This window comes from Cavia porcellus, unplaced genomic scaffold (genome assembly GCF_034190915.1).
Source record: "Cavia porcellus strain 051 isolate PalLab524CR breed Dunkin Hartley unplaced genomic scaffold, mCavPor4.1 scaffold_1, whole genome shotgun sequence".
Taxonomy (NCBI): Eukaryota; Metazoa; Chordata; class Mammalia; order Rodentia; family Caviidae; genus Cavia; species Cavia porcellus.
Genome location: NW_026947484.1, coordinates 146753059 through 146778896, shown reverse-complemented (window position 1 = coordinate 146778896; position 25838 = coordinate 146753059). Strand labels below are relative to the sequence as shown.

General features: G+C 36.0%; 2 protein-coding genes across 4 annotated transcripts in view; both read right to left on the bottom strand.

Moving 5' to 3' along the window:
* Positions 1-25838, bottom strand: part of Ddah1 (dimethylarginine dimethylaminohydrolase 1) — a 267646-nt gene that overhangs the window by 31068 nt on the left and 210740 nt on the right. For 2 of the 3 annotated variants that reach the window (XM_063257423.1, XM_063257413.1), the window contains exon 2: positions 4759-4858. In XM_063257423.1, coding sequence (XP_063113493.1) covers positions 4759-4852 — 94 coding nt within the window. In that variant the 5' untranslated portion in view covers positions 4853-4858. Of the gene's footprint in view, positions 1-4758; positions 4859-25838 lie in introns of those variants that run through there. The other variant, XM_063257420.1, reaches the window with a different exon arrangement.
* LOC134477892 (solute carrier family 2, facilitated glucose transporter member 3-like) overlaps positions 4794-25838 on the bottom strand; it is a 98794-nt gene continuing 77749 nt past the window's right edge. The window contains exon 1 of the mRNA XM_063257400.1: positions 4794-25838. This exon is cut by the window's right edge and continues 77749 nt beyond it. The gene's annotated coding sequence lies outside the window, so the exon portion shown is untranslated.

The following is a 25838-nucleotide window of genomic DNA, read 5'->3' as shown; positions in this document are numbered from 1 at the left end:
ATGTGACATATTCCAAGGGCTTATGCTACTGGCAGACACAGTACCCTTTTGTGACACTGACAAATATTTTTGGCAATGATATAATTGTGTTGTCCATTAAGAAAACTCCATGTAAAAATCAAAATTTAATTTATGGAAATGTCTTTTATTTGACAAAAGTATTAGTTTATTTAAGAAGTCCCCTACAATTTAAAAAATCATTTTATTAATTTTGTAAACTAAAAGTAGATTTACACATTAGATTTATATATAGCTTTTTAGAAAAACACTTAATGCATCCAGCTAGTTCTAACATATTTATAGAGGGTCAGCCATGCTATTCAAGTATACACAATTGATCTTTGTGAAAAGTTGGACTTTTCTTTCTGGCAGTATTGTGGGCAAGATCCCTAAACAGCCTTACTGACACACATAATTACAATGCTAGAATTGAAATAATAATTTTTTTGTTTTTATGTCTCATGCATAATTTCTTCTATGCTGTTACTCCCTCTCCCGCTTTGTGCTTCATTGCTTTATAAGAGAAACTGGGCCATTTATGCTTTTGAGTATTCTGCATTCTGCATTTTGGATTTGGCTGATTACTTTCTAACACCATTTAATGTTTAAATTGTCTTTTATATTTTGAGGACACTGATAGTTTAATGCAGCTGGTTGATTAGATTCTCAATTTTTTTTACAGGATCATTTCAGAGGTGGGGCTGCTATGCTGTTTCTTCAATCAGGGATTTGCTTTTCTGGAAATATAATTCATGAAGGAAAGGCTAAATCAATCTTTCCTTTAGATATCCATGACTAGAAAGATGTGTTGGTGTTCCAGAAACTTACAGGCTAAAAACAAATCATTATTCTATGAGTCAATGACTAAATAATAATGAAAATTAGAAAAATTTACAACTAAAAGGTAATAAAAACAATCATACTGAAATAAGGATTTTGCTGAAGCCATGCTTGGAGGGAAAGTTAAACAGTCTTACATTGCTTGTATTAGAGAAGATAAAGGATTCAAGGTTAATGAGATGAAATTTCAATTTAAGATACAAGGAAAAATAAAAACAATAATGTCAAAAGAAGGAAATACAGAGAAAGGAAACATTCAAGAGAGACTTCAACAAAACCAATAGTTACTCTTTTGAAAAGATTAATAAAATTGATATTTCTGGCAAAAAGGAAGAAGACGAGAAAAAAGGTCAGAAATTAAGAAAGGAAGACCAAAAGAAAAAAGAAAAGAAGGGAGAAAGAGAAGAAAGAAAGGAGACAGGTACAAACATCACACATGAGCAGAGAATGCAGGTCTATGCTGTAAAGTTTTTAAATAGATACAGTATCAAGAAGATAAGAATAACTTTACACTCGTATTTTGTAACACGTCAGTGGATGAGTTCTGTCAAAGTTCGAAGAAGACATAATTCAAGGTTTTTTTTTTGAGGCACCAGGGATTGAATTCATGACCTCGCACTTGCCTGGCAGGTGCTTATGCCACTAAGCTAAATCCCCAGCCTTATAACTCAAGTTTTTTTTTTTTTTTTGGTCTTTTTCATTTTTATCGGTACCAGGGATCGAACTCACGACTGCCTGCTTGCAAGGCAGGCGCTTATGCCGCTGAGCTAAATCCCCAGCCCCTATAACTCAAGTTTTAACTAAGTCCAGAGAGTATAAAAATGGAAATATCGTCAAAATATATTTCATAAAGCTAATATAATACTTCAAAATCAGACAAGCATAACAAGAAAAAAATTCACAGGCCATGAAAATATAAGTCTTAAAAATATTAGCAAACTAAAGCCAATGATATATGAAAAATGAGTAAATCATAATCTAGCTTGATTTCATCCCAGAGATCTAAGAGTATCAGAAAATCAATTAATGCAATTGATCATCAGATTAAAGAAGAAAAATCATATAATCATCTCACTGAAGCAAAAATATAAAAGTTTACCCTGCAACTGGAATTCATTTCCAAGTATTGACCTTAGAGAAACTCTTGTTTTATTCCCCCAGGAAACACACACCAGAATGAAGACAAGCAGCATTAAAGATAGCGATAGACCAAACCCAGAAAACACCCAAAATGTGCATTACCAGTAAAATGAATAAATACATTGTGGTGTAAAATGAACTACAGCTATACACATCAACTTAGATCAAAAGAAGAAAAATCACACAAGAGTTCATACACGGGGACTTTAATAAGGTAAAGTTATAAAACAAATCCACCTAAGCCACATATAACTTAGAAATCCATACATCGATATAAACTTCAAAGAAAGGCCAGGCAGGGATTAACACAAAAATTAGAGCAGCATTTTCCTGAGGCTGGGAGGAAGGAGGGACTGGGACTGCCAGGGTGGTGGTGGTGGGGTGGATCATGAGTGATTTCTACAGACCTGGGAATATTCTGTCTGTTTCACAGGTCGCGGGTGAGCAGGCAAGAGTGCATTTTATTATTGGTCTCTGAATGGTGTACACACACTTTATACAAGGGAGGGATATACTCAGAGAAATAAAGCTTTTAAAAGTAGAGGTAAATTGATACTGCCTATTCAAGAGAAATGGGAGGAAAACTGTTTTTGCCAGTAGCTGCTTGCCTGACTGACAGATTTCCCAGCAGGAACAGAATCTGGAAAGCAGTGCTCCTTCTGTCCATTTCCTGATGAATTATTAATGCATCTCCTAGGTCCAGAAGGAAGAGGGCACAGAACATACAGGAAGTGCCACAGATTTTTTTTTTATCAAACTTTACCTAATCCAAAAATTGAATAGTAATGGTTGTATAACAACGTGAATGAACTATGCACTTAGAAATGGTTAAAATGGCAAGTTTTATATATCTTTTACCGAGAGAGAGAGAGAGAGAGAGAGAGAGAGAGAGAGAGAGAGAGAGAGAGAGAGAGAGAGAGAGAGAGAGAGAAGAGAGAAAGGAAAAGAGAAAAGAAGAGAAATCAGGAGCAGACACTGGGGATGAATGATGTTCTGAGCAGATATGCCAACACTGTCTCAGTTTTGAATAAAATAACTGTTAAGATGTGATCTTATACACTGAATATGCCAAGTAGAAAGGTCTACAGATAATATCAGAAAGCCTCAGACAGCAGCTAAGGCGAGCCACAGCACTTGATGCCTGCTTAGAAGATGGGACCAAAGCATCAGGCTTGAGATGCTGTGGGAAGACCTTTGACCAAAAGGACAGACTCCGGGTATAAGCCGTGCTGTCCGCTGCAGAGACTTTTAGGACACAGGCTTACTTCCGCTGTTAAGATAACTGAATGACCGTGAACAACACAGCTTGGTTGTGCCATATTTCAAAAGCAACTCATATCTGCTTGCCCTAATTTATTGTATTTATTATATGGCTATGTTTTGATCGAAAAAGTTGTAGTATAAGGACATGCAATGTATATATCTAGCTTTTCACAAAAGCCTGTTTTCTAACAGAAACAGGCTATTGCTCAGAGCTGTCAAAAAAGAATGGACATCCCATCCACAAGGACCAGAAAGAATATTCTAAGAGGAAACTTCAGGGCAGACCTGAGGAATGCCTGAGTCTGCCCAGGCAAAGCAGGACCTAAGAATCCCACCCCTGTAGGCTTCCCCGGCTCCTTGCTCCGTGTCCCGAGGGCTTGGGTGCCTAAAGACAAATCCCAGAGGCCGGGCCACCACCTGTGACAGTGGCAGAACAAGCTGTGGAGAGCACAGCTCCAGAGACTCCTACTTGCACGACCCATAGTTAGATGGCTCCCTGGAGCTGGGCCACTGGAAGGGTCCACCACAGGTACCGAACAAAATGTCTAAACAAACACTCCTGGTCTTGGAACAGTAATTATATCCACACGCAGTAATTATATCAACACAAGGCATTATTTTTATATTAAGACAAAGACAGTCATGCTTTGCCTATATAAAATGAATTCAATTTAAATGTACATCTGCTGAAATAGCAGACTTCCAGGAAGCCTCACGCTTTTAGTGAGCTACCTGGGGCTAATTTCCCAATCCCGGAGGCTCAGCCTCTGCTGCTGGGCTGCACTGGTTAAACAAATATTTATTCTCTGACATTTAGGGGAAAACAAACTCTTCCTATGAATCAAAATTACTGTTGGTTATCTTGCTCCTGAGTATAACTACAATAAATCCAGGAATCTAGATTTTACATATGATTTCACATATGATCAAAAAGAGCTAGAAAGGTTAAACGCTAAAATTACCATTTCTTTAGTAATCACATTATACCAATTGTAAAAACTGATTCTAGTTAGATCAATAGTATTACCAGTTGTAATTTTGTTGAGTTCTGCTATTATTCATCTGGCATTATGCCAAGTCAATTTGCATAGAAAATTATTTGAATTCATCTTGCCATCTGGAAACAAAATGATTGGTAAATGACACTAATCTTGAATTAAGAATTCTTTAAATACAAACTAGATAAACAGTCACAGAATGGAAAATCAGCCAACTCATAAACTTAATTGTAGAGGATCACAGAAGCAAGATATATACAAATAATGTACATATTGATAATATTCTTGTAAAAAATGTGCAAATATGGGCATCTGAAAGGACATACAGCTAAATATTGAGATGTTTATCTGTGAATGGAAAGTCCTTTTCCTCTCATTGTGCTTTTCTGCATTTTCCAAATTTCCTACATTTAACATTTATTATTTCAGCAATGAAAAAAAAACCATAAAAAAACAAGTGACTATGAGTCAAAAACTAGAAATACTTTTGGATAGAAAAAAATAAACATAATTATACCTGTGAATAAGACATCTCCTCCATCTAAGGTTGCATTTTCATCTTTCATTTCTACTATATTGAGCTGGAGTTTTTCTAATGCTTCTTTCATCATGTCAACCTGTTAAAAATAAAATGATTCATATTAATAGTCTACAATTTTCCAATAAGAAAACTGTCTAAACCACCTGAACACTAAATCACACTCTTATGTGAATATATGCGCACACACATAGCACACATGCTTTTGGCACACATCCCTGTGATAGAGGCAGGATAAGCTATAATCATTCATAAGAGAACAAACGATCTGAGAGACAATGCCCATTTTGTTCACTTCTAGTCTAAGGCTGAGTCAATATTACAGACCATTTTGTATATGGAGGCTAACTAGTTAGGATGCATAAATCACAGAAGGTGACAGGCATGTCACGCAGTCCTCCTGTCCTTGCCAGAAAGTATTTAACTTTAAACCTAAGTCAAGGTAGTCAGTCAGAATTACACACAGAGACAAACAATGGAAGGAATATCAATATGTAGTAACTTAACATTTCAACCCATAGTCTAGTCATTATTTTCTTTCTGCCTCTCTGTCTTTCTCTCGCTCTCTTTTTCTATGCAGTTCAGGCTGGCCTTGAACTCACTACGTAGCCCAGGCTGATATTGAACTTGCAGCAATCCCCTTGCTTCAGCCTCCTGAAGCACAGCTATTGTCATTATTTTCAATTCAAATATTTTGTAAAAAAATGCCACAACATCCAAGGCTTCCCTGTAAATGTAAATTGTTATTTAAGTTTAAGGAGTTAATATCATTGTCTTTTAAAATGTATTTCCATAGAGATAATTAACAATACAACTGAAATCAAACAAAAGAATATTGGAAAATGAAGTCCAGGGTCTCTTTTCATTCCAAGGTGTGTGTCTAAAGCAGAGATCCTCTGGCTGAGTTAGGGGTGCTCTTAGTGGGATATATATATACATATATATTCTTTGAAGCTTATGATTGAATTCAAGCTCTTCCAGCAGGTCAAGTATTTTAGAAGGTCTGTTAAAACTTTTAATGTGACAAAGACATACACTGAGAAGACACAATAGGTCTGTGAGAAAAACAAGAGATCACATCACACTAGGCAAAGCAGATAATCTTGCCAAAATATAGCATGCTGAGGACAGGGTGAACTGTCAATGAAGAGACATCGATACAGCAGTCACTTCTAAAGTAATAAAAACATGGAAAAGCTTTGACAACAAGGTCAACAGTCATGCATTCAAAACATTAAAAAGGACACAAAGTAAAATAAATACATCATCTCATCCTTGTCTTGGAACTCATATTAAAATTCCACAAAGTGGACTGACTCAGAACAATAAAAAGTATTTCCATGGACAAACTGTCTTAACGTTGTAGTAAGAATACCCAGACTTCTTTTAACAGCAGCATAGGTTTTCCTATGCAATAGGAAGTGGAATTGTTGCTATAGCATACAAAGTGGGCAAAACAACATTTACTGTGACTCACTGGGTTACTGTGAACCTGGGGAAACACACAACTGTGCCTTTGGCACCCATTTTCTCTGTTGATAGAAAATTCATTGAGCTTACAGAGAGAGCAGAAGTGCTATGCTATCTTTTGTTTCTATTGCTAATGTGACTGCTTCTACTATAACTTAACATTTTGAAGATGACTGGGAAGTCTACATGCATGAATTTTGGGCTGAAAAGTTTATCTGAAACTATGTAATGCCTCGCTCAGGATTTTTATTCAACTCTTAAGAATGAACAGAAATAGGAAGGCTACTATAAACGAGTTTCAGAAATGCTATACATGTATTTTAAGGTTCTACGTCTTTCAAAATAAATTAAAGTGTCAGGGGATAAAATGTTGGTAGCTGCTTAAAAGTGAAAACAGCTGCGCTGACATTGTGTGCAAGGGGAATACTTTTTAAAAAAAAGTTCAGTCACATCTACATAAACAAAGTCACCAGTAGAGATGTGTACCACAAACACTGATGGTGCCACATGACTTCTGGAGTTAAGTGATGGGCAAGGTATTTAAAATTTTGAAACATCAAATGAACAGTTTTGAGAAGTGTAGGACTATATGGCATCAAACTGGCGGCACTGAGGTCAGGGAGATTTCTGGAGAAGAAAGAAGAGAGACTGAAGCCCACAGGCTGCTCATTGAGAACTGCATTCTCCTGGGAACAAATTCCAGCAAAGTACAGCAAGCTGGCCGGAAACAGGCCCAGGACTGCCCTGACGCCTGGGCCCAAAGCAAGCCAGCTATTCAGTCAGTGAGAACATTAAATATAGCTACAGAAGTGGGAACTTTTGCAGGACAAAATCCAAACCATGAACCTTCAAGAAACTGCCCATTCTGTGGTTATATAGCCACAGTTAATGTTAACTTAATTAACTTGCAAGAGGAAAAATATGACCAACAACACACCCACCTTTCATAGGGACACTAACCCTGCAGAGTGGAACTCTGTGTTTCTCAGAGAAATATCAGAACAAACAGGATTCGCTCCAAAAGCTGAGCTGAGTGGGTCATGTTAGCCCATGAAATTAAAAATAAAAAGGTTAAACTAGTGAAACCACCCTGATTAATGTAAACCTTTATCTAATTTCCGTATTCTAAAGGCTTCATATTCTAAATCTTTTCATGTTCCTCCTTTTCTTTTCATGCTTCATGCACTTCAATTTCATTTTTAATACTTTATATTCCCATCTATTTTGTCTCATTTTCTCCTCTCCTATTCTTTATCCTAGATTCCTTTCTTGGCCACAGTGGCTTTAGACCACCTCTGCGGCTTCCATTCATTCAGCCTCTTGCTCTTCAAGGTGGTTATGGTCTCCGAGTAATTACAGTGTCCTCCCTTCCCTCCTTCTCCTCTTCTCTTCATTTCTTTCTTTCTGGAGTATTAATGGTTAAAACATGTAGCGGTTTTGGAGTTCCACATTCAGAGTCCCCTGCTTAGGGAAAGCTAGAGCATGGTATTAAGGGCCTGGAGTTCAAATCCCAGTTCTGCCAGCCAAGTGACTTTCAGATGTTTAAAATTCTAAGCTTCAGTCTGCTCATCTTTAAAGTGGTTATTTATTGATAATAGTACCAACTTGTTAGGCTCCTCCTTCTCATTAAATAGATGTAAAACTCTTACCACACAAAAATGTAAATGATCTATAAATATTAGGTACAACTTTTATTATTTTGATGAAACACCAGCTTGGTTGCATGCAGTAACAGATAGTGGTGCTAAGAAAGTGACCCACAAGTAAGAAGTTGTTGTTTTTTTCTTACATTTGGGATACATTTCGTTTGTTTTACCACCCTATGGCAGATTCCATCTGCTTTCTAGTAAACTAAGATTGCAGCCTTTTCTGCAAATCCAGTGTAAACTTAGAACACTAAATGGAGGACACATTTAAATATAAACCACTCAATTTTGATTTCCTTCCAGCTCCTGGAAGCAGGATGAGGTTTGTTTCTTATGTGATCCCCACTCTGAGCTTGTCCCATGCAGGTATTCCATGAGGTGGAAGTGGGCCTACCTGGAGGACGTCCCACAGGACTCAGATGGTCCAAGACAATGCAGGACGAGTAGGTCATGAGGACGTCCCACTCTAAACGTCACAGTCAGTACAAGAATTCCTCCTCTTTCTCACTCCCACCTCCTTCCTTATTTCCCAGCCTCCTCTCATCCTCCCTCCTTTTACAGTTCTCATTTCTGCTTCCTTATCTATCTTATCAAATTCACTCATTCTCTCTTCTCACTTTGTTCCTCTTGGGCCACGGTGAGTGAAAAGTACCAGGGATTTGAATACTGTCACACACAAGTGATGTGAACGGGAAAGAGTTAACCTCTGTTTTCCAAGAGGCACTGTGTCAGTAACAAATAGGATAGTATGTGTGAAGCATCTAGCCCAATACCTGTCACACTGTTCTCAAAATCGGTACTTGATGCCATGAATATTATTTTGCCCTAAAACAGCTCAGCTATTGGTTTGGATTGTGGCTACACTCAAAAAAGAAAGCAAAGATTAAAACATACCACTTTCAGCACCAAATAAAACATCTTTTAAACCAAACTCTCCTTTTATTTCTTGCAAAATCTCCTTCTGAGTTAAAAACAAAACAAAAACCCTAAATCCCTCCTTAATTTAAAGCAAAACAAATCAAATATAAAAAGCTTATAGTTTCAATAAGAAGCTATGTTAATAAAATCTTGCTATAGTACTGTAATTAAGTTAATATTTTTATCTAGAGGCAATATTTCCCAGTTGACTTTGTTTGTGTATTTTCTTTTCTTTTGGTACCGGGGATGGAATACATGACCTAGCGCTTGCCAGGCAGGCGCTTATACCACTAAGCTAAATCCTCAGTCCTTGCTGTATATTTTCAAAACAGCCATTCTTAATTTTCACATCATCACCCAAGGTGTTGTGTAATCATGAGGCCCGGTGAACAGTTCTGAGCTGTGTCCAAGCCCTCTTGCTTAACTAACAGCTTTTTAAATTTTTTTGGTACCAGGAGTCAAACTCAGGACCTCATGCTTGCCAGGCAAGTGCTGTGCCATTGAGCTATATTCCCGTGTCTCCTTCCTTGGGCTGTTTCTGCTCAATGGAATGCAGATATTACAGCTACCAATGAGCCCTTGGAGTTGGCTCATTTGTGTCCGACATGTGCCTTAGTCATTCATGGTTTTGCCATGTCCTGGAAACTCTTCCATCACCACCATTATCACCTCTTGTAGTTTGGATCTGGCATGTCCCCAAGGCCTATGTGTTAAAGGCCTGAGCTACTGTGACCTTTAAGTGGGGGCCTAGTGGCAGTGAGGCCTATTCTTGAAGGGGATATTAAGCCCTTAGCCCCTTTCTCTTCTTCACATCTCATGGGGTGAGAATCCTGCTCCACCTCATGCTTTGGTCATTGTGTCCTGCTTGCTTGAATATAAGCTCCACACAACAGGAACAAACGATCACGTGCTGGCGCCTCTGGAACCATGGGTAAAAGAAACCTTTTCTGGTTGTAAGTAGATTATCTCAGGTCTTTATTACTGTAATGGAAAGCTAACAGACAGATCATTTACAATGGCCACTTACATTTTCCAAGTCCCTTTATAACTCACCATATAAAAGCTTTTAAAATTATACTGTCATCCCATTAAAATGGTCAAATAGAGGCAAGACGGGTTAGTTGGTGGTGACATGGTTTTTCTCTGTTTGCTGCTGATTTTGTAATGCATTTTGATGTTCAGTGTAACAGACATGCGGACAACGCTGAGGAAGCTACCCGAGGAGCTGATGTAATGTCTCTAGTACGTCAAGGCACAGCTGGCTTGGAACTTGCTGATGCATCAAAACCACACTATGTCCTCCCTGGTCACATTCAAAAAGCCACATTTTTTTTTTCTTTATGGCACTTTCATCTTCTTTGATAATCAGTACATCTGGTGCAACCTGGACTGGAATATTTGGCTAATTTATATCAATGCTTAGCATATTGTGCTTTTTCCTGTGTTCAATTCAACAAACATTTAGTGGATGTCAACTTACTCTTACCAGGTTATAAAGATTAAAAAACAAGACAAAACAAAAAAAATAATCCACAGCCTTTGCCCCAAGAAGTTAACAATTTAGTCAGGGCAGATACAACTTGTAAATATATAGTGATAATGAAATGGAGTATCTGTTGTAATGTCCACAGTAAGTCTAAAAGGCAGGAAAGGTAAGTATCAGGGTGCCTATTTTGTATACAAGTAAACTGAGGCTCAAGGAGTTTTGTTGACTTGCTAGATCAAGCCTCCAGAGCCCTTCTCCAAGTTCACATTGCTGTGTGAGTACGATTCCCCTGAGACCTCATCTAAGAGCTCAGCCACATCAGAACTGGTGCGCCTGCGTTTTGCTTTCTAATTCCATATATTTACATCCACGGCATATTATAAGATCCTGTGCCAAAAGGGATTTTGATTCTGTAATCTCTTCATGTCAGAGATAAAAATGAAATTTCTATATATTAGGAGCTTAGGATGTGAAATTACACAGTGAATAAGAACACTAGGTAATATGAATAGAATGTTCAAACCACACCAGGAATGTTACTGAGGAAGGTCTGCATATTAACCACGGCTCTTCCATTGTGGGAGGCCTGAGTTTGTTCAGTGCTTCATTTCTTAACTTTTCCACATGTGCTGATTAAATTACTAAACTAACCAAAATTACAAATGAAAGGAGGCTCAATGAGAGGTTTAGTGTACTAAACAAGTCAGTCTTAACTCTAGATAAAAACATCTGGAATCCTTTTTTTATATTTTGAGTTTAGGAAAAACCTTTTTAGGAAGAAAAATATATATATATATATATTTCTATAGGCCAGTCATTTATATGATGCTCTCAACCTAGTGTGGTAGACATAAACAAAAACTGTTCTATTTTACTGATGAGGCAGAATGTAACTTGCCCAAAGTCTCACAGTAAGAAAGCAACAGGGCTGAGATTGAAATTTTGAGGGCTGTACTTTGAAACTGGTGTTATTCTTTTCCAGACAATATTGTTACTAACAGAAACAATTTAGGCATGTGCTATGCAGTCAAATGGAATGAAATGTTAGAATGGTCATGGGAGCTACAATACTCTCAAAATCAGATTATGTTCATTATTTATTTATTTATTTGAACAAAAAGAAGGACTAGGCTTTTTTGGAGGAATGGATGGGAAGAGTTTATAAATTGCAATACTTGGGCTTGGTTTCTGGCAATATTGAATTCTGTTTTTCCAAGCATAACCAAAATAGAGCAAATGAATTTTGGAAGTGATTACTTTAGCTATCAGATTTTGAGAATGAGTTATTTATGGAAAAATCTTTAGTCAACAATGTATTTTAAATACAGCATAATTACAAAAGCAAATGGACATGTAGATACCCTCCAAAACAAGACACTATATATACTCCACATTATTCCAACAAGTTTAGAAAGTTGAGAAGGGTATTTAACTACACTGTAAGGTATAGTAGGTAGAATGTAAAATTCTAAGATGGTGCCCAAGGTAAGTATCTATAGATATATAGATATAGATATCTATTTTTTGTATAAACTTGTCCCTTTGAGTGTGGAAAGGACTTGTGAATTTTATGGGATTGTCACTCCTTTTAAAAGGTTACTTTACACAGTTCAAGTACAGATACTGTGTTTTGCAGATGTAATTAAGGCAACTAATCAGTTGACTTAAATTAGTCAAAAGAGATTAGACCATGCGGCCCTGACTTAATGAGGGGGGCTCTTAAAAAGGTTATGAAGGTGAGAGAGAGTGAGAGAGAAAATTAAACAATTATTATGCTTTTTCTGAAAAACACATTTAGTCATGGTGTGAACTGCCAATGAAGGAGGTCTCCAGACGGCCTTTATGAATTGAGAACAATTTCTGTCTGATAGCTAGGGGATAAAAAAGTTACTAGTCTTACAACCAGAAGAAACAGAATTCTGCTGACAACATGAATGGGCTTGAAAGAGAACCAAAGCTCCAGATGAGAACACAGACCAGCTGATATCTTAACTGTGGCCTTGTATTACCCTAAAGAAAGAAGCCAGATGCACCATAGCCAGATGACCTACAAATGCATAAAATAAACAGACATCTTTTAAATTGCTATGTTTAGGTCATTTATTACACAGCAATAGAGAATACAGGAAATTTCAAAATTTAAACAGATTTTATTTAAGCATGTACTTGTAAAGGTCTTTGGTCAGAAGGGAGAAAGTTAAATGGAATGTTTATTTCTAAATTGTTTGTTCAGAATCTTGTGCACCATTTCATAAAATGTTCCTATGAAATTCCCAAGAAAACTATGTTTTGTTATTTTTTTTTTTTTTAGTTTTTTAAGAGATCTCTTCTCTTTCAGAATAAGTTGGACTTCACAATGTTGTTTAGAGGAAGAAAACTACTTTAAATTAGTCTTAAATTTGCTGGGTCTTAGACACACTAAATTCCTGAATTCATTCCTTAATGAAATGTTGTACAGCTAAATTTTTTTTTCTTTTTTCTTTTTCCTTTTTATCGGTACTGGGGATCGAACTCACGACTGCCTGCTTGCAAGGCAGGCACTTATGCCGCTGAGCTAAATCCCCAGCCCCTGCACAGATAAATTTTAAAATGCAGAAAACATGGTGCAATGATGTTTAGGTTATAAATCTCATATATTTTCATAGAAATTAAAATGATAAAATTATACATGTAAGTAGTAATAATAAGCAAAAATATATCTTGGGTCACCCCAGTCTCACTTCAGTTTTACTCATTCAGTAAATTCTGAATATTTGTTGAGAGGTAGATATCATGCTAGGTAGTGGTCACAAAAACAGGTATGACTTCTGCCAGATAATGCTTATGTGGAGACAGAAATTAAATATGCACACAAGTCATGTAGGTAGAAATCGTAAGAACAATGAAGGAACACTACTGTGTGTGGGATACCACCTGCTTGAGAAATAAGTATACTTATCTGAGGATGAAGTGACATTTAAGTTAAGAAATCAAAATGTTAATAGTATGTAGGTATCTAGTCCTGCCTGAATATCATCCAGAATTCCTAAGAAACAAATGAATTTCCTGGGAGATCCTCAGATTGTGAACATCTCACCTTAGTCTCCGATAAACTAATGAAGGGTTTCTTGAATTAGAAAAATGGTCAATAATACTGGACATTACTTAATCATTGAAAATTTCAAGTTATCAGATAGAATCAAGTAGATGTCATTAATCTTGTGATTATTCTCAGAGCTTTATAGAATGGTCAATGTGTAGGAGAATTTTATAAACATTTGGTTCATTTTCCCTCATTGCATTTTTATAAAAATTTTTTTTGTTTTGTTTTTGTCTTTTTGAGACAGGGACTCTCTATGCAATTTGGGCAGGCCTTGAGCTCACTTTGTAGCCCAGGCTGGTCTCAAACTCACAATGATCCTCCTGCCTCAGCCTCTCGAGTGCTGGGATGACAGGCATGAGCCACCACACCCAGCTATAAGGATATTTGCTACATGAATAAGGTCTCTGAAAACATTTCCTACAGACTGTTAAATATCCATTGCATTTTCCCCATTGACTTCTTGGATTTCTAAACGTACTGATTTACTTATAGTGACAAGTACTAAAAATTTATCAGGATATTTAGCACTTTTTTCCATAGTTATAAGAGGAGGGAACAGATTTTAAAATGAGGTCATATTCAGATCTGGATTTCTGAGAGTTGAGTCTCAAAACATTTTCTGGCATTCATGAATGTGTAATCCTATTTCCTACCCATAATGTTTACTGAAAACACCCTAGATGGTTATTCATGAGTAAAGTGTTTTGGTGTTTAGCCAAATTCAATCAGAAGCAAGAGGAAAGATGGGACAAATTCAGAAGTGAATTTAAGAATTCCAGAAAGATGCGAGATCTCAGAGACAGACAAGGATTCTGATGCAGAAGGACAACCTGTATCTAGAAAACAAGGTATGCGAGTGTTAACTTAGTAACTTAAAATTTTTTTGGAATAATCAATCACACAGTTGCTCTGAGGCTGTTAATTACCCGCAAATGGTGAGCATCTGTGGCTTTTCTATAAGAAGACAGATGTCAGGGTTTGCTTAATTGCTAACCTTGTGCGTTTTCTCATATTCACATATGTGATAGATTTCATCAACACTAGCTTCGTTCCCTAACAGATTTCCAGGATCAGTCTTAGCCTGAGAAAAGATGAATCTAAAAACTTCCGTGTGAGTGCTCTGAGATCTACAATCAAGTCATTTTTTTTCTGCTTTGTCCCACTTTATATCATATACCTGGGTTCCTATCAAACACTTATGCTTTGTTTTTTTTTTTTTTTTCCCCTGGGGTTTTGTGCTAGTAACTTGTTCCAGTCCCTTCCTATGGTAAGAGTCCTCCCCTGTATTCCCATAAGCATCAGGTCTTGGTCTACACAAGTAGCACTGTTGAGAAAATTACAGTTGATACTTACTCTCTTCTCATCACAAAACTCATTTCCACAAGAGTCAAGAAGCTCTTAACTACTCTCAACTTGGGATATTTTTAACAATTTTAACAACACGGATGTTTCATCATTTAATTATACATAAAATTTATCAAGCTTTTTTTAAGTACCAAAGGATTTAGCACTGATTGTGTCATTTAATTATCACTATATCCCTTCAGGTGCCTCCCAGTCTAAATAAATCATAGCAGTTCCATCTCTCCTGAAAGTGACCCAGTTTTGGCCAGTGAGGGAAAATTTGATGCAAGGTTCCCGGAACCATAGAAAGAAAAATGTGTAATCTCTCTTCTTCCTTGGCACATTGTCCTATATAATATATATACATGGTTCTTAGAGCTCATGCTGATCTGAGAACACAGCCAAGAATCTCAGTCCTTGATGAACATTGTTGAGTTCCTGAATCTACCAATTCTGGGGCCCTTTGAGTTCTTGATATATAAAAAAACTTCATTTTCTTAACCAATTTGACTCGAGCTTTCTGTCAGCTGAAGGTAAAAGCAACTCATTTACTTATATAACAAAACTGACCGGTAGCATCCAGGGTCAGTAACAGACAACATTACTAAGACTCCTTAAATTTGGATGCAGAAATGACTATTAATGGAAGATATTTTTTTTCTACACGTATAAATCATGAGTTTCCATGTCATAAATTATATAGTATGCAACAGTGATTTTACCTGATAATATCTGTTATTTTGGCTAGTAAGAATGCTCATCAAATGCTACTCATAATGACTTCTAACAATAATGCCATCTGCTTATCTAAAGCTGTAGGTCACAAATCATTTGTAAAGCTAAAGCACCCCAGGATTATACCTCCATGACTGTAGAGCTAAAAAGCAACTGTTGCAGCTGTGTGTCAGACCTAGGTGTTAATACTTCAGCACACTCATCTCTGAACCAGTGCTCAGATCGGAGGACATGTGGTGTCAAGGACAGCAGGTAAAACTGCAGAATAAAAATCAGTGGAGCCAGAGTACATAGGGGAAATAAAAATTACTCTGGGCAAAACTTGGAAAGATTCCCCTTGTTATCTACAGAAGACACCGTGCCAAAGTTCTTGATGCTCAAAGACTCCTCCACAAACATGTCACTGCAAGGCAGTTTCCCAGAAGAAAGCTGAAGGCAACATTTAGTTTTTTAAGTGGGAAGCAAGGCAGGAGTCCTGCTGGTCTTGTCAGCTTGCTTGACATATAACATATTAACTCAGGCAGTCCATTTCCCTGTTGATGATAATGATACAACACATGTATTGAGTACCTAAGAGCCACTGACATTCTGTCGCTGAGGACAAATAGAAATATGATTTATCATCAAATGCCAAATGTAAGTGTCAGCTGCCAAAGGTCCTGCAAGATTTATTATGTTAGTTCTCTCAGCCACTGCAGGAAACCAGGTGAGCCATGCCAGAAGAGGGTGGCCCCCCACCACTGAGGTGGACTGCTTTGGAAGGCTTAGAGACCAGAAGGAACACCAGTGACACAGCAGACCCCAACTAAGGCACACAGGTGGAGAGGTGAGACTAGTGGTCAGAAGAGTCCGCCGTAACAATGACAACAGAGCCAACAGGTGACTGAGACCCCATGCAGGACCAGCAACTGGCTCCGGAAGAATCCAGAATTCGGTAATCCTGCCTTTTCTCTCAAATCTTTTTTTTTTTTTCCTGTATTTTGTTTCTTTGTTTCTCTCTTTTTTCCCCTTCTTTTCTAAATGGCTGGGGAGAACTGCAAACACAGAAAATTAATCCCATCCCTCTAAACCCAGAGACAAGTTGAGATAATCCCTTGAATACTTCATTCTTTCTTTCTACCCTCTTCTCTAGTTGCTCAAACCTTAAGTGATCATTCCTTGTTTGCCAGCCTTGCTTCTACCTCCTTGTTGTTCTCTTTGTTTTCTACAGTATCCTTCTAAATTTTCTCATCACAGGGTAAAACCACTGTAACAAGGGAAAACACTTTGCATACAAACACCTACTTTATGATGGGTTCTGTTATATAACTGTAGACTCTGCTCCTACGGTCTAAAGTACAAAATCAAGAGTTAACCACAGTTTTTCAGTTTCTAAATTGTGCTTGATGATATTGTTACAGCTAATTTTACTACGTTAGCTAGGATGTCATATCTGTTGTAATCAGTTGTTCTCCTTTCAGTGACAATCCTGGGAAACTCTGGGGTAATAACTTCATCACAGTCCAATACCAAAGGACCTGAGACTGAGCCAAACAGATACCAATATCTCACTCTTACTGAATTGGAAGATCTTATAAGAGACACAAACAAGGAATTTCCTAAACAGAAGACATATCTTAAGAACAGACTTTTCCTAGAGAGGTCTTACACTAGTGATAGGGCTATTTACCACCAAAACCCATAAGGATCATCACAGAAAATGAAATGAAAAATGTTTTGAAATAGAAAATGACAAGATAAAAAAGCAAAATGTTATCTCAGGCCTCCAACCTGAACAAGACCAGGAGACATTGACATAAAATAAATAGGAATACACACCCTATTTTCAGAAATACAAATTTCTGAAATGAAACAACTAAAGAAAAAATTTTTGAGGCTATAGAGGAAATCAGATAAGAAATAATCTCTCAGGTAAAAAAAAGAAATGTCAACATTTATAAATGAACTGTTCAGCAAATCTAGAGTAGAGATACATGAAAAAATAGGTGATAGGAAGAGGATGGAAACAGCAAGTGACCAACTTAGGAAAGAAATAGAATTCATGAGATGGATTCAAACATATATCCAGGAAATTAAAAATTCCATTGAAAACTGACAAAACAGGTTGAACAAAACTGAAGACAGACTTTCAGACCTTGAAGACTGGATCACAACTAGTGATCATGAAAGGAAAGATCTTCTGAAAATAACAAAACATCAGGAAATAACAATTCAACAGCAGCAAGATGACTCAAAGAAAAATAAGAATAATTGGTGTCAATAAAAAAGCAATAGTCAACACAACATAAAAAAACTACTTGCAGAAATAATAGAGATATTGTGAAAATGGTCATATTTCCCATTGATACAGGTATCAAAATACCATTAGCATACCTACCTATCTAGAGAAAGCTTTCCTAAAATTCATTTGGAACCAGAAGAGACATAAAATAGCAGAGGCAATCCTGAGCAACAAAGGCAAGGTAGGAGGCATCACAATCCCTGGTATGAAATTATATTACAAAGCTACAGTGATAAAATCAGCATGGTACTGTTAAAAAAAATAAAAAAACCAGACCTGAGAATCAGTGAAACAGATGAGAAGATGCTGACACAACCATAAACACACTCAGTCACGTTATCTTTGACCAAAGGGCAGAACATGTTCCCTGGAAGAAAGTCTCTTCAGTAAATGGTGCTGGAAAAACTGTCTTTCCATATGCCAAAGACTAAAACTAGACCCATGTTTATTACTGAACACTAAAGTAAAGTCAAAATAGATCAAAGATCTAAATATTATAATAGAAACATAAAAATACTGGAAGAGAAAGTAGATAAAAATTTTGAAGACACAGAGGTAGGCAAAGAGTTCATGATCAAAAACCAAACTGCACAAAAAGTACTTCAAAGAATTAATAACTGGTATCTCATTTTTAAAAAAAAGTTTTGCACATCAAAAGAAATTATCAACAGAGTAAAAAGAAAACCCAAAGAGTAGAAAAAACTCTTCACCAACTGTCCTTCACACAAAGGACTTATATCTAAAATATATAAAAAATTGAAAAAATTCAAGACTTAAGGCCATATTCTAAGTGACATAAATCAAACTCATATGTGTAAATATTGTCCCCTAGTGTAAGAAACTGAAAGAGTAAATAAGATAAAAAATCTTCAATAAGTATTGTGAAACGGTAAGAAACTACTCAAAGGGGGAAAAATAAGTCAGGGGAAGAAGAAAGGAAGGAAGGGAAAAGAAAAAAGATATAAATTTGTAGATACATATTTAAGATAGCAAAGATGATTGTGTTACTAATTCTATTAGTTCTTAGAACAAAACAGTTAACATTCATAGGATTAGATCAGTTTTGCATGTTTATATCTGGTAATCTGAGTAACTCTTTTGAAGATAACTATGCAAAATAACAACCTTAGTTACATTTATACCACCTTGTTTTGAAAGCCTATACTGTCATTGTTTTGGGCTCTTTGTTATTGTTATTAATTTACCTCTTTTGTTTCTTGTTTTTCTCGTAATTTGTTTTGTTTTGTTTTTCCTTCTAATACGGAAAGGTTAGATGTACATGTATAGGATTATGCATGCCTAGAACTTCTAAAGAGTTTACAAGAACTGACTTTATTACATGTAATGGTATGAACAACTACTTTGAAGAAAATAAGACATTATGGCAGCCATTGATTATTTCCTGTCATCTTATTGTGAAGTCCAGAATGCTTTTATTCTTTGTTTTGATTGGTTTTAGTCTGTTTTGTATTATTTAATTTCAGTATGTGTGAAGGTATGGACAGCTATTTTGAAGAGAACAAGAAACATTATGGTGGCCATTGTTGATTTTCCTGTTGTCTGGCTTTGAAAATCTGTAATGCTGTCATTCTTTTGTTTTGACCAATTTATACTATTTTGTCTTGGTTGAATTCATTGTGTGTGAAGATATGGATAACTATTTTGAAGAAAACAAGAGACATTATGGTAGTCACTGTTAATTTTCTATTGTCTCATTTTGAAATCCTGTGTTACTTTCATTGTTTTGTTCTGATCTGCTTTGCTCTGTTGTGTTGTTTTGTTTTATTCTTGTTAAAATAAAAAAAATGTAATAATAAAGAAACAAATCAGCCCCACTCAATCCAAAAATGGGCATCTGGGATGTATAGATATATTTTTCCAATGAGGAAATACAAATTCCAAATAATTGCATGAAAAAAATGTTCAACTTCATTGATCATTTGAGATATGCAAATTAAAACAATACTGTGATTCCATCTCACCCCAGGAAGAATGGCTATCATCAAGAAATCAACCAATAACAAATGCTGATAGGGGTGTGGGTGAAAAAGAACACTTCTCCATTGTTGTAGTCTGGTACACATACTGTGGAAATCAGTATGGAGATTCCTCAAAAAAATTAGGATTAGAGATCCTATTTGACAAAGCTATTCCCCTCTTGCATATTTTCCAAGAAAAATTAAAAGCATCATACCACAGTGATATATGTGCATCCTTGTTTGCAGCTGCACTATTTGTATCTAAATCCTGGAAACAACCCAAATGCCCATCATGGCAGGAATGGATAAAAAGATGTGATATTTTTATGTAATGGAGTATAAAGAAGGATAAAATTGAGGTTTTAATGGGTAAATGGATGCAACAAGAGACCATACTCAAGTGAAATAAAACTCTCATGTGTAAATATCATATTGTTTCCCTAGTGGAAGAAACTGACAAAGTAAGTAAGTTCTAAAATCTACAACAGATATTGTGAGAGGGAAAGAAACTGCTCATAAGGAAAGAACAATTGGGATGCGTGAAGGGAGAAAAGAAGGAAGAGAAAAAATATATATGCATATACACACAGAAGATAGCTATACTATTGATTTCTTTCAGTTCATTGGAAAAAAAAGCATTTGTGCTTATATTGTTTAATCAGTACTGCATGCCTTTATCTTGTAATTTGAGCAATTACTTTGAACATAACAACGTGCAGAATATTAACCATTGTTAATTGCCTATTATGGTTTTTAATTCTGTATCACTTTTTGTTGTTCTTTTTCTCTTTAAAAAATTTAGTATGTTAAAAACCAGGGAAGTGACAAGTTTCTAAATTTTTAAACCAATTCCCCAGAAAGTGGAAAAGCACAAAAATGTGCCATGCATGCTATCCAAAAAAGCAAAAGATATAGCACTCAAAATGCCCACAGTTTTCTGTGAATTCAGAGAAGTTCCTCGCTGTCATTTTTAATAGAAAGGCAAACAGATTTAAAGTGTGGAAATGATTTTGTGTACCCAGTACACAATTAGTACACTGTAGGCATTAAGCTGCCCTAGAAACCACTCAACACATTTTTGCTTCAACCTCAACTGCAGATCCTGGCTGGATTAAGTATTCCTTCTGTGTGCGGCCACATCCCTGGGGACATGGGAGCTAACACCAGATCTGGTCCCTGGCAGGCTCTCCATGTTTACTGAAGGAAATGCCAGGTAACTTTGCAAATCAGAAATAGTTTATAGAAATGTTATAAACAAATGTATGTATGGGGCAAAAAATGCCCACCTTGTTTAGCTAAGAAGGAGTCATAAGGTGGCATGGCCTCTTCTAAACAACTAAAGGCATTTCAGGGGTTAGCAGATTCAATTAAAGGTTTGAGATAAATTTCTAAAGAATTCCAAGTGAGAAAATAGCTTTGGTCTACTTGTTCCCCCAAATCACTAACTCCCTCTCTTCTCTAATAAATTTCATTTATTTATTTAAAATGGTCTTTCAACAAATTTTTATCCATACTTTGCATTATTCTAGGTTTTGGAACATATTGAAGAAACAGATAATAAATAATAAACAGAAAAATACTTAATGGTAATGCTGTGCATAAGTTTAACTCAGGAACTTTAATATAAAAACATGTGGATAGTTCCTATAGATTGGAAGGTCAGGAACAGCCTTCTGAAATGTAATATTTGTACTGAAATCAGAATATCCAAAAGGACCAATGCTATTAGCAGTGCAAAGGTCTAAGATAGGAACAAGCTTAACCTGTTCAAGAAACAGAAAGAGCAAGTATGGTCCTAAAATGAGAGGGCAAGAGTTATGTGATGAACTGTATCCACCTCTGCCCCTGATTCTTATGTTCAAAACTCCCAGTACTTCAGAAGGTAGCTGTATTCAGAGATTGAGCCTTTTAAAGAGGTAACAGATTAAAATGAGTTAAGAGCAGTTGCAATGGTCCCAGTGGAGGATGGTGGTAGTCTGCACAAGAGCTATGATAGAGACAAAGAAAGACTGAATTTGGCCTGTGTTTTGAGTATCCTTGCCCTATATCCTTGTAGTTTTACAAGGCCATCAGTCATATGGATTAGGGCCACCATGTGAATTCCTTCTCACCTAATTACCTTTAAAGACCAGTCTCAGTTTCACCTGTATTTTTAAGGAAGAATTCGCAGGAGCTGGTGAGGGTAAGGCAAAAAAGGGAATCAAGATGGCTCTTATTTTTGTTTTGAATAACTGGGCCAGTGAGGGCACCAATTTCTAATACAGAAAAGGCAAGGAGGAAAACAACCAAGTGTGGAGAGATAATTTAGGAATTCTGTTTTGACCAGGCTGCGTCTGAAATGATTTCTGGATAATTCAAATGGAGATGACAGCACATCTGAATATATTAACTTGCAGTACAGGAAACTAAAACAGTCAAAATCGGTCCCAGAACTAGGAGCCAATGACATAAAAAAGGTACTTAAAACCAACAGACATTAGAAAAATTACCTCAGACTGTGACCTGCAAGAAGTGACAGCAGACAACTTGCCTTGTGCATCCCTTTTAATGATTATATGTTAAGAAAGACTCCAGGAGACATTTTGCATTCATTGCTTTTGTAAGATATGAGGAAATGGTTAGAAAAATCCCCCTTTGTCCGGGAAGGGAGACTAATTACGCGTCCATTATAGATGCACAGCTACCAGCTAGGTAAAAGGTCTGGACAAAAAATAAATGGGTGGTAATAAATTTTCTGGATGTAATAGGCATCTGAAGGCATCTGAAGGATTCAAGTGTTACTTCTATGCACATTGTTACATTCGATTTTGTGGAAGCTAAAAACATAGCAGAACATTTTTATCTTTTAGAAATCATCAATTTTGAAATTGTGATCACTTGAGCAGGACAGTTAATTAAGCAAGTTAATGACAAGGTAATAGGATGCACGATATTCAAACACATTTTGAATCAATCAGCCCAAAACGTATTCTCACTATCTAACAGCACAGGACTGAATGAATGCTTGCTGGGCAAATTAAAACATGTTCTTATTCACGATTCAAGTAGGAGAATATTTTTACTGAGAAACCCTCTATTGGTATATTTACCATAACCACTGCATATGCTAAAAATGAGTAAATTTGCATTCCTCTTTGCCAAGGAAAACAACCTTTCACCACAACTGGTGCAATCTGTTGTTTTTGTGACTGTGCCACAAGGCCCAACAGTTGGCCTTTAGAGGGCAGGAAAGCTAGAAGACTGGATTGATTGATTGATTGATTGATTGAATGCTTGTGCTTATTTTTTATTCCAAATCCTGGGGTTTTAAGTGCCTTTTAATTAAAAAAAATAAAACATTTCATAACAAAATTATATTATTGTTAGTCTCAACAATAGTTAATACGCTGTGTGTAATTTTCTTCCAAGTAGTTACTCAGAGTACAAGACATGGAGCAAGAAGATATTTCCAGAGAAGAAACAAACAGATAATAATACAAAATTTTCAACAAACTGAGACTACAGCCTTCAATAGAGATGGTTGTGAAAGGCTCCCATCAGGATTAGTTGAGCACACAGTAATTCATTCCAAGAAGTTGCTTTCTAATTTCAGGCTGCAGCATGGCAAATTATTTTATAAATATTCCCTCTTCATCATATGTTCATACATTTGCTTCTCTTAGATTTTATTGCAAATGTGCTAGTGACAAAATACCAGCTATTTGTTTGAATATGGATGTTCAGTGAAGGCTTATTTCCCTTTACAGTGTATAAGATGGCTAGCTCTGAGGGCTGGGAATGTCTCTCAGTGGTTCAGCACTTCCCCACCATTGTGAAGCCCTAGATTTGAACCCTACTCCGCCCCCACCAAAAACATGCACGTGGATTTGAAAGTCATCTAGTCCTAACACAGTGGTAAGAAAAATAGTGAATAATTTCACTTCTCTGTTATCAAATCTGGGCATTCTTTGCTGGGCCGAGAATGGAACAGTTCAATTATATTTTCCTAATATAAACATTCCAGTCAATGTTTTACCAAGGAAAACTAATTATTATCTAGCTAATGGGTTTTGCCTTTCCCAAATTACTTTTGAAAAATAAGATAAGCTTCTTCCCTTTACGGTAGTTTTCTTCTTTTCAAAATGAACTTTATTTCTGCTTCTAATTTATCACTAAAGATTAACTAATTTTAAAATAAAACATCAATTGAGGACTAGTCACCAGGGACATAACACAGAAGAGACTTAATACTTGGTTGTAAGTAGTTCCCAATGTATAATAAGCTCAAATACAATGTAGATACACTTCTTATGAGGCAGAACATGATGAAATTAGATTCCCATAAATGTCACTGCCCTTATTTATTGTCTTTTTTCCTTGAACCAGGGCTGCACTAGCTAGAATCTATTGTCTTTCAAGCAGATTTATTATAGATCAGATGCATTCCATTTCACAAGAGGAATGTGCTTCTTTACAAAATGTACAAAGCTTAGAGACTAACAAAGCTCACATTGGGAAAAAAACAGCTTAATAGTGGTTATAATTTGTAAAGCTTTCTGATATTTAACTAAATTTAACATCATATAAGTTAATTTTCAAATCTTGAAATTAATCCTCAGTGAACAAAATACCTTTTTATGCTTACAAAACTAAATGCTTTTTAGTACTACGCTAACGTATGACCAAAATGTTTTTATTTACATTATATCATTAGCCAGATTTTCTTGTTTCTTCAGGTTCTTCTGGATATACTTTAGGAACTTTAAAAAGTAGATTAATTCCTTCAGGTCTTCAGGGCAAAATTTATTAGACTTTATTAGTGATCAATTCCACATAGTTTCTGTGCAATGAACTAAAAAGTATCATGCTAAAGACCCAAAGAGGAACCATGAGATAGTTCTAAGAATAAGGAGAAAGTGGATAAATTTAGCAGTTAGAAATTATACAGAAAACTAGGATTAAAAGTTTTAAAAAACAAAAAAATTTAAAAATATTTTTGGTAACAAAGGAAATGTGTAGAAGTGAAATGAGCTATGGGCTGTGGGTGAGTAACAGTTGATGGTAGAAGCTGAATAATATGTGGGATCCTGTAGCTGGAATATTTAAAATTTATTCACTTCTACAACTATAAAAATCACTGGCTGTTCCTAAGGCAGATCTATGCCTATAGCATATAGCTTAATCAGTGTAGGCTCTCTATTATTCTAAACACCCTGATACAAATATGACTTCAAACACAGAATACTGGAGCACTTGGAGCTGCATTATAGGAGTCTGTTTAGCCTAAATTATCAGCCCTGGTGCACCTGTGGCTTACTCCACAGACTGTCATCACTGTTCCTACGCATCCTGGACTCTTGTCTTGGACTAGACTTGAAACATCCCTGGTCCAACTTTTTGTCCTACACAAGTCATTTTTGGTATATACAAATACCTGCACATCCTTCGTCCATGAATTGTCATTGCAGTTACACCCAATACTACTGTATGCTTTCTTTGCTTCCTATTAAAGCATTTGATTTTTAATCCTCTACATCTTCCAGACATTTGTCCTTAGTGTTTCCAAACTGCAAAGAATTTATGTCAGCTTTATTATTTACAGCCTATGCTCTCTGGACATGAGGTTAAAAAAAGATAACATCCAATCTAGAAAAATTAGGAAGTAAAGGTGAGTAAAATAAAAACATTAAAATCTTTGAAACCCAAATATCCATGTATAGTTAGTAATCTGTTACATGAATTTTCAGACAGTCCTATTAAGTATCTTTATGAGAATACTTCTTGTTCATACTAATATAAAATTTTACTATAAACATACATACTCCAAACTTAAACAAAACATAGCACTGATAGAAAGTGATTTAAAAGTAAATACATAATATTGTATTTAAATTGAAGTTAATTTAGATTTTCTGAAAAGCTATCTTTTGAAAAGCCTTTGTTGTAATTCCAAACACAATAAATAAATCTCCTTATAATGAAATTTAGAATAAGGCTTAATCTGAAGAAGAGATTCAGACTTTTATGGTAGCAACAGAATTTTTGAATGACTTTATAAAACATTTCAATAATTAAAGAAGTACTTCAGAATCAATTAGGATATGTGTTATGATTTGAGAATGCAAATCCATGCCACAAT